The 9,253-nt window shown below is 29.6% G+C and overlaps 1 protein-coding gene across 1 annotated transcript in view; it reads left to right on the top strand.

Annotated features, from left to right (window-relative positions):
* Positions 1-7,562, top strand: part of LOC108745671 (sporulation-specific protein 15-like) — a 16,129-nt gene extending 8,567 nt beyond the window's left edge. Inside the window, exons 11-17 of the mRNA XM_018481967.1 lie at positions 1,283-1,757; positions 1,835-2,555; positions 2,682-2,912; positions 6,569-6,739; positions 6,805-7,124; positions 7,215-7,281; positions 7,352-7,562. Of these exons, the coding sequence (XP_018337469.1) occupies positions 1,283-1,757; positions 1,835-2,555; positions 2,682-2,912; positions 6,569-6,739; positions 6,805-7,124; positions 7,215-7,281; positions 7,352-7,420 (2,054 nt within the window). The 3' untranslated portion in view covers positions 7,421-7,562. The remainder of the gene's footprint in view (positions 1-1,282; positions 1,758-1,834; positions 2,556-2,681; positions 2,913-6,568; positions 6,740-6,804; positions 7,125-7,214; positions 7,282-7,351) is intronic.
* The last annotated feature ends 1,691 nt before the right edge of the window (positions 7,563-9,253 follow it).

Here is a 9,253-nt window from a genome sequence, read left to right as displayed (position 1 = left end):
GTTGTACTCTAATGTGTAGAATCCAATCCACTGTTGAGATAGAGAGATATAGATTGATCCTCAGCCCTTTCTTCCACTGACTTCCCTTCCTTCTCCTTCATTTATCTCCTAAAGGAATGGCTGGTTTGTGAATCTGTCAACCATTTCCATACCTCCAAATATATAGAACTTTTTACATTTGGGAGATAACTTTGCCTTACCTTTGAATAATAGATTAAACGGTCGATCTTATTGGACAGGGAATCTTAGTACAGGAAGAGATTGATTTCGGAGATGGTATTCATCAGGAGCCAGACGCACGGACTCAATTTACAGACGGATACAGCTTCCCAAGGCCTATCTCTCGATTATAGACAAGCTATAAAAGGTCGAGTTGTTGTCGCGCCTAGTCACTCAGTGTCGTTTGTATACAGTAATGAGTCTTTCTGGCATTGAATTTTGATTACTTTCCAACTTTCATTTTCTTGAAATTAATTAACGTTTTAATGTTACATTTTTTCATTTGTAATCTCGAATAATACTAGCTAAAATACTAAAAGTGACTATGTCTGATACTGACTCGTCAACATATCAAGAACCGGTTTTTGAATTATTCATAGTAATGTTTGCGATATGGTGCTTTGTGATCACAGTGAGTGATCCTTATTTTCGGGATATTTAATTATAATCTTAAAGTTTTTTGATAAATTAGTTTTCCATAGTCCCTATTTTGATATTTCCAATATTTGCTTATTTTCGTTCATTTTTCTTTTTCTTTCACTCTTTGGGTTCAATTCTTGCATTTAAATTCTCGATGTAGGAGTGCTCACCATGACAGGATAACTTTTATCCTCAGTTTATATATCGTATGTTAGTTTACCATATGTTGTTTTTGAGGAAGGCTCAAAAGTGAATCGAAACATGTAAACGCGTTTAGTAGAATAAAGAAATTTTACGCTTTATAAGCGTATTATTTGCGCGATGTCTTCTGCGCCTGTACTCTTATTTTTTCTAATTTTTTTTTTATTTATAAGGAGTCTTTGTTAGTTTGATTTGTTATACGGATCAATTATTTAAACTTTTCCATAAGGAAAAATAGTAAATTTATTTCGAAACAATAATGAATAGTAGATGAAATATATAATAGAGACTAAAAAGAAATTAAAAAAAAATATTTACCTACTTTTCCAAAAAAATACCTAAAAACTTCCTAAGAAAATAGCGACAATGTAGAAAATCCCTTAAAAAAAAAGATATATGATGAATAATTGATAATAATCTAAGATGATAACAATTTATTAAGGTGCTGGAGATCACCATATACAAATCGTCAAAGAGTACACGAGGCAGCAGCAGGAGTTGCAAAAGAAGGATCTCGAGATTACGGAATTAAAGCAAAAAGTGGCGGAGCACATATTGAGGGGCGAGGGCGACTGCGCAATTCAGGAGCAGTTGAGGAAAAAGATGTTGGAGAAAGAGAAAGTGTTGGAGGCTATAATAAGTAAAAGGGATTCGAAGATCGAGAGGCTGCACGAAGACCTTACTACGTTGGAGAGTGATAATTCTTCTTATCGTGCGGAGTGCGATGCGTTAAAAGTCGAGAATGCCGATCTCGTCGATGCGAAAAGTTTGCTTTCGAAGGAGAACAACGCGTTGAATGAAGAGCTGGGAGCACAAAGGGACCAGATACGTAAGTTAACTCAGCAGATAGATGAATTGAGCCAGACCATCGATATCTTAAAGGAAGAAAGAAAAAATGTTGAGTGCATGAAAAATAAGTTAGTAACTTCATTATTATTTTTATCTTTATCAATACTCGATTCATCATCCTTAAGTCGATTTATCGATCCAACAGATTGATTGATCTGGAAGTGAAGAATAACGATTTTACAAATAAGCTTATAGAAGCGAATGAGACTATCTCCAAAAACGCTGAGATCATTACGGAGCTAGAATGTAAGGATGAGGAAAATAGGGTGGCTTTGACTCACGAGAGCATTAAATACGACGCTATGTTGACGCAGAAGCACAGCGATATCGTGAAATTGCAAGACGAGAATCAATCGCTGCACGATCTGTTAAAGGATGCCGAAGTTAAACTCGCTCAGAGTAACGACATGATCTTATTGTTGAGGCAAGAGAGCGATAATGTGGCAGCGATAAATGTCCTGCGGGCGAGTCTGTCGGACTTGGACGTGGATAACGTGGAGAGGTTGTTGGCGAAAGTGGAGTATGTAAAGGGTGAAATAGCGAATTACCGGAGCTCCACCGCAAACGTCAAAAGCAAACTGCAAGCGTTATCGCACGGAAATGAGACATTGCAGGCAGATATAGAGACAGTAAGAAGTACTAATGATCAGTTGTTGTATCCTCATGCAGATGCGGTAAAGTTATCTCTAAAGGACGCGCTTTACACGATTCCTAAGAAACTTTGCGAGATACTTCTGCATCTTCGAAAAGAAATTAGGGAATGTGATAATGAGACCGAAAACGCATCTAAACATTGTCTAAATGAAAAGGTTCCCGAAATGAAAGATGAAATAGGAAAGCAACAGATAAAATTATATGCTGATAAGGTACACATAAATAAGTTTATTAAATTTCATTGCTTATCAAAATTTTTTAAACTTTTTTTCTAAAATGTTTATTATAAACGCCTCGGTATTGAATGCAATCGGACTAACGCTCGCAGTTTTCCTTAGTCTTGTCAACAAGATGAGGATACATTAGATCCGGTCGTTCGAGAAGTAGATTGTAATTCTGAAAATACTGCGCACAAGTTAAGATTTCTCGAAGGACAATACGAGGAAAAACTGAAAGAAATTCAAAAGTTGATGGATGATGTAAAACTAAGAGATCGGGAAATAAAAAGCCTTCAAGAGTATATTACCCATTTGTTGCAGGAGAAAAATGATTTGCAAACTAAAGTTAAGGTATAAATTTATATAATAATAAGATTAAAAATAAGACCGTTTATATTAGATACATTACTTTAAAAAAATACGAAGCACTACGGTCTAAATGTTAAGATACATTGAACTATTATATACATATTCATTTAAATGAATTAATTTCAGAAATTATAATTACGTGCCGATATGGTTGTCGGACTTTCAACGCAATCAATCTGAAATATTATTATTATTAATAATCCCCACAAATTTCCAAATTCAATCTTAACAAACTGTAATAAACTTATTGCGAAAAATATCGCCTCGGTTGGGAATCGAATCTGGATCTCTTGCATTCCTTGCAAGCGTCCTAAGCCTTTAGACTACGGAGACCTTAGCAATATTCCTCGCAATAATGCAATTATAATTTCTGAAATTAATTCATTTAAATGAATATATATAATAGCTCAACATTTTAACATTTAGACCATAGTGGCGCTTCGTATTTAAAGTAATAAATTTATGTATTAAATTCATATATTTATAGGCTCAATCAAATATAATTCAAATTAAATCTAAATTTCGGAGCCATTTGAGCCTGTCTAGTTCGTTTACGTCAATTCTTGTACTACAAACTTCTTTCGCAAAATATTATTTTAATAATTATTAATTCTGAAAAATAATACGAGTATATTACAGTTACAGTTACTTAAAAAGTCGTTACTTTTTAGTTACTTTTTCATTAATTCTTTTATAACTTTATACATTGTTATTTTAAATATAAGACTTATCCATTTCTAACTTAATATATCTATTATTTTATTGATTACCAAATATTCGATTATACACTATATTATACAGATATAATAAATTATACATTTAATACATACACATTTAAATGTTAATATATACACTTAGAATGAAAATTATAAAATATTAAAATGCGTTTACATACTGAAAAAAAAGATTCTAACTTAATTCTTAATAGAGATATTTACACAATACAATGATTAGAGATAAAGATATAATCCAATCACAAGAAATAATCATTGATTGTTCACTGAACATTCTATAAGGTGGTGACCACGTGTTGACACTTGTGTGCATATAGTTTGATATAAAGTAACTATAAATATAACTATTAAATTAGTTATTATACAACAATTACAGTTACCATAAAATGTAACTAATTGTAAATTGAATTACGGTTATATGGAAAAAATTGACGAAGTTAAGTTACTGAAAAAAAGTAACTTGTTACTTTGTTAAAATTGTTACTTGATTAACAAGTGATGAGTTACTTCTTGATTAACCCTGCTTGACTTACTTGTAAACAAGTATAATCGCTTAACTGCTCTGATGCAGTCTATGAAATATTCTGCCTTTGAACTTGGTTAAAGTTTGAGAAATATAATTATATCGAAAAGAAAATGAGAGCTATATTACCAATGCTTTTACTAAGAAATGTATTAAATAATTACGGTATTATAGAATGAGAATTAATGTAAAATCTACAAAATTCATAATCATAATCACAAATATATTCATTCAAATCAAATGAAAAGATGTATTTTTTGTAATAGGTTATTAGTAGATTTAAAATTCTTATATATATTAATATCAAATTATATATTAACTCTTACAAAGATGCCTAACAATTACTTGTCAATTTAATATGTGGTACTGCTAATTTGGTTCTGTTTATGATTGCGTTTTAAGATCGAAAAAGATTTGCGCGATTTGCAAATTCAAATAAATTCATATATAAATATTTAAGTATAAATTTGTTTCGACCGAAAAATAGGATTTTTCTTATTTAATTAGATATTTATCTTTATCCGTTTATTTCAAATTGTTATCGAATAAAAAGTATTTATAAATGCAAAAAATATTCTAATTATATTTATATATTTGTATTCAATTAATTAATTATTCATTTATTTGAGTAGTAGATATTTTTATTGAATACACTAGGTAGAAAGTTCTTCGAATACATTTTATCAAATTTAGTTCAATTGTATCATTTGAGGCAAGACTGAAGTTACAAATTAATATCAACATATTTCTCGAAATTAGTAAAGTGTACACATCCGCAAAACTATCTGCTACCTGCTGATAAAACTGAAATGTAGCTTTTACATTATGTAATAAACATCAACGACGAATAGCCATGTTATAATTTGCGATGCAGTCTGGGAGCATTCGTCAAATTACTTCTATGTAAACAGACAGAAGTAACAATTTAGAATAAAGAATATATATATATAAAATAGGATTCCTAATAATTGTAAAAATATATTACAGATTTAAAGGGGCTATTTTGGAGTCAGTGCGGTAAGAGGTGCGCAATCTACAATTATATAATTATCAATAGTATAATATGTATTAAAAGATGTTAGTTTGAACGTTTCGGCTGTCGGTTTTAGCCATCTTCAGCAAATACATAATTAATAAATATATTAACAAAGAATATCTTCTATCCAGTCGGAAAGTGAGAAAAGCACAAACATCGTACAAAGAACTTGCCTTCTTAATTCCAACTTAAAAATTACTAATGATTTACACTCTTAGACGTGAAACAGTTAAGAACATTTGATACATCTTGACGATTTTTAAGTTTCATCACGACATGTTTTATGTAAATCTTTTTCATCTACTCGATATTGTAATATACTTAACTGCAACGTTATATGGGATTGAGAACGCAATTACTTGTTAACCAAGAAGACAGGCAACTTCTTTGTACGATGTTTGTGCTTTTCTCACTTTCCGATTGGATAGAAGATATTCTTTGTTAATATATTAATTATGTATTTGCTGAAGATGGCTAAAACCGACAGCCGAAACGTTCAAACTAACATTTTTTAATATATATTATACTATTAATAATTATATAATTGTAGATTGCGCACCTCTTACCGCGCTGACTCCAAAGTAGCCTCTTTAAATCTGTATTAGACAAAAGTAATTTTGACAATTGCTGCCAGAATGAACCACAAACTATACGAGATATTGTAACATTCTATAACTTTCCATCTATTTTATAACTGTCATCTCCTTTTCTTTAATTGTAATTAATAACATTACGTTACAAGGTTTCTCTTTCTCAACATCTAAATGGTGATTTTTGTATATTTTTAGCTACTGAAAGGAATATAAAATTGAAATGTTTCCATTAGATTTGGCAAAATCGAAGATGTTATTTTTTTAGAAAACTACAAATTTAAACAATTTCAAACTTTTTTTTATTTTACGTAGTAAAAATTATTATTGAGATAGTGAGAAATAAGAATTTTGTGAATTATAATTTTTTTACATTATATAATTTTCCAATAAATCTTATTATTTTAATATGTCACTTAAAATTACATAATAATAAAAGGAATTTTATCATCACATTTATATTATTACATTTTCACATATTATAAAAAATATTTAAATTTTGTATAGTTATATTATTGATATCAACTTTATTAGATAAGAAATTCAAAGCAGAGTGTCTAAAAATGAAAGGTGATAAAGTTTTTTGAGAACATATCCTTTTTCAATATAAAAAGTCCTACAAAAAACATTCATTATTTTTTGAAAAACAAAAAGTTGATTAATATTATATATTTCACTATAATTTTTAACAATTAAAAAAAAATTTTAATTTCAAGTTATTTAATTTTAAATAATCTAATTTTTCAATCTAACAGCGGCAAGTAGAAGAATATCAGAACAAATTGACGTTACTGAAGAAAAAGTATGACAGCAGTTTAATTGCTTTTCGTAAAAGGCATAACGAAAATGTCGAAAGATTACAAGCGAGATTCGACGATATTTTGAAAATTGAAAAGAGTCCATTTGACGCAGAGAGTTGGTTGCAAGTACGTGAGGAAGTGGATTAATAAGTAACTTTTTGCATGAATTTGTTATTGGTTATTCTTTCTAGTCGCTGAATTTGAAAGAACTGTCGGAACTGCATAATCGAATCAATATTTTGAGCTCCCAAGCGGCCGAGAGTACTGAATCGAATATCGCACATGTCAAAATCAAAAAGGATCACGATAGCTATCGGAATAATTCTCAAGAGCACAAGTTTTACAATAAATTCACCTTATGTAAGCAGTACACGAAAGAGGATGAATCATCTTTAAGTAAAAATATAAGTAAAGATAAATTCCGCTCCAAAGTTCCCGATGCTGAAAATAACGAGACAGTTGCTATAATGGAATTATATTCTCGGGATCTAAAGCTTAAACAGGAATACAAGTAATTTATACTTTGTATACATTTATTATAATCGTTAATTTTGAAACGAGAGTTTTAATTTCATATATTCTTCTCATGATAACGACTCAGTTTTCACGAGGATGAAAAGAGACGAACGGGAAATACAGGATCGCCTAAGTCTAAAATAGACAGAACTGTGAGTATGCAATTTTTTAATCCCCTTTATGTTGTTACATTAAAACATACGTGGTAATAATATATTACAGTTCGATTGGCAGAGAGAGAAGTTTATTTATCAATGTAGCATACATCACAAATTAAGCAATGCCCGTTGATATCCGTACAGCAATATTTTATGATGTAGAGAGATCTTCAGCGCGAAAAGAGATACGAGAGGCCAGATATTTTATCACCTTTATGTAATATCGTATTCCGCAATTTCGCGCATTAAGATTGGCGATGTATATTTTATAAACCTGAGAGATAGAGAATATTATTTTTTTACCTGTCCTTTATTCTTAGTATACCTACAATTTTTTATGATGTTTTTTTCTCCTATGTACTGTTATTATTTGTCTAAACAAAGTTGTACTCGTGTTATTTCATTCGTAAAAAAAAAACATGTATTTAAAATGGACTTTGTAATAAATGCGTAAATCACATAAAAAAAATGGATCTCTGTATGTGTAAATTTTTACTAATTGCCAATGACATGTATGAAAAATATTCGAACTCAATTCTGTAGCTCTAATTTGCTGAGTAAAAATCAAATAGAAGTAATATTGATTAAGAGCAAATATCCAATATAATGAGTGCAGAAAATAGGTAATAACATGGGTTTTCATTTTATGTAACTTTTTATTTTTTATAAGTATACTTAAATAAACAATACCGAAAACAATAATTTGTTAAAACGTTTGAAAAATTAAAATAACACATAAAAAATTAAATAAAAAAAAAACGTAATGACGTAATTACCTGAATGTGAAGTAAAAAATGAGTTTTTTTCTTTTATATTTTTACAGACTCTGATTTCTTCGGTCTATTTAAACTTTCCACGAAATTTAAGCATTCTTTGAATTCATAAAAATTCTGATTTATGTTGAGATACTATTAGATTTAGAAATTTCTTTTCATAAATATTTCTCTAGCAATACTTTTGCATTGGTTATTGCATTGGTTCTATTCTCGTGAACGTTTACTATGACCTTTTATCGAACACTTTTCCTGCTACAATATCTCTAGAGATTTCTTAAAATTATTTTTGAAATGATGGTAATTGATGAATATAAAGATTTTTAAAAACGAAAACAAAACGCTGTAACAATTAAAACGTACTTTAATTATAAATGAAAATGAAAATTAATGTAATAATATTATTTGAAAGTACAAAAAGTATTCGCACAATTGAGAAATTTAGCTTCTAAGATCATATAAACACGGTTATTTTTATGAAGTTCTTTTATTTATATTGGAACAGATACAGAACGTATTCATTGTTAATAAATTTGCTAATTAATAAATTTGTTTATTTTCCACAAAAGCTTTTTTAAATAAAATCTATATATATATTGTGTGTGTGTGTGTGTGCGTGCGTGTGTGCGTATGTGCGTGTGTGCGTGCGTGCGTGTGTGCGTGTGTATGTAGGGTGTCTGATAATTAACGATAAAACTCTCGCATAACGGCAGAACGGACAAAACTGATTGTGAGTCGAAAAGTCCTCTACCATTTCGCAATTTTCGTATTAGTCTTGGAGCTCTATCAGAAAAAAATAAATAAATTTTGCCTCTTGCTGTTTTTCTGATAGTATTTGAGTATAAAATTATTGAAAACCAATATTCATTGATTTTTAGTAATTAATATCTTGCAAGTAATTAATAACTATTGCAAAAATTGCAAAATGGTAAAAAACTTTTCGACTTATTGTTAGTTTAGTCCATTCCGCTATGCGAGAGTTTTGTCATTAATTATCAGACACCCTGTATATTATATATACGACGAGATGTTGCTTACAAGACTTTAAAAAAATCTCTTTGTTGCTTTGTGCTTGAAAAATTACATCCTGAAGAATGTAAACCAAGGAACTTCCCTTGAAGCTTCCGCCGTAATACGATTCTATGCGTATATACATTTTATATATATATATATATATATATATTGACGGTATG

This window comes from Trachymyrmex septentrionalis, unplaced genomic scaffold, assembly GCF_001594115.1.
Source record: "Trachymyrmex septentrionalis isolate Tsep2-gDNA-1 unplaced genomic scaffold, Tsep1.0 scaffold143, whole genome shotgun sequence".
In the NCBI taxonomy this organism is placed as follows: domain Eukaryota; kingdom Metazoa; phylum Arthropoda; class Insecta; order Hymenoptera; family Formicidae; genus Trachymyrmex; species Trachymyrmex septentrionalis.
The sequence above is the reverse complement of the archived record's forward strand: the minus strand, read 5'-3'. Positions and strand labels throughout refer to the sequence as shown.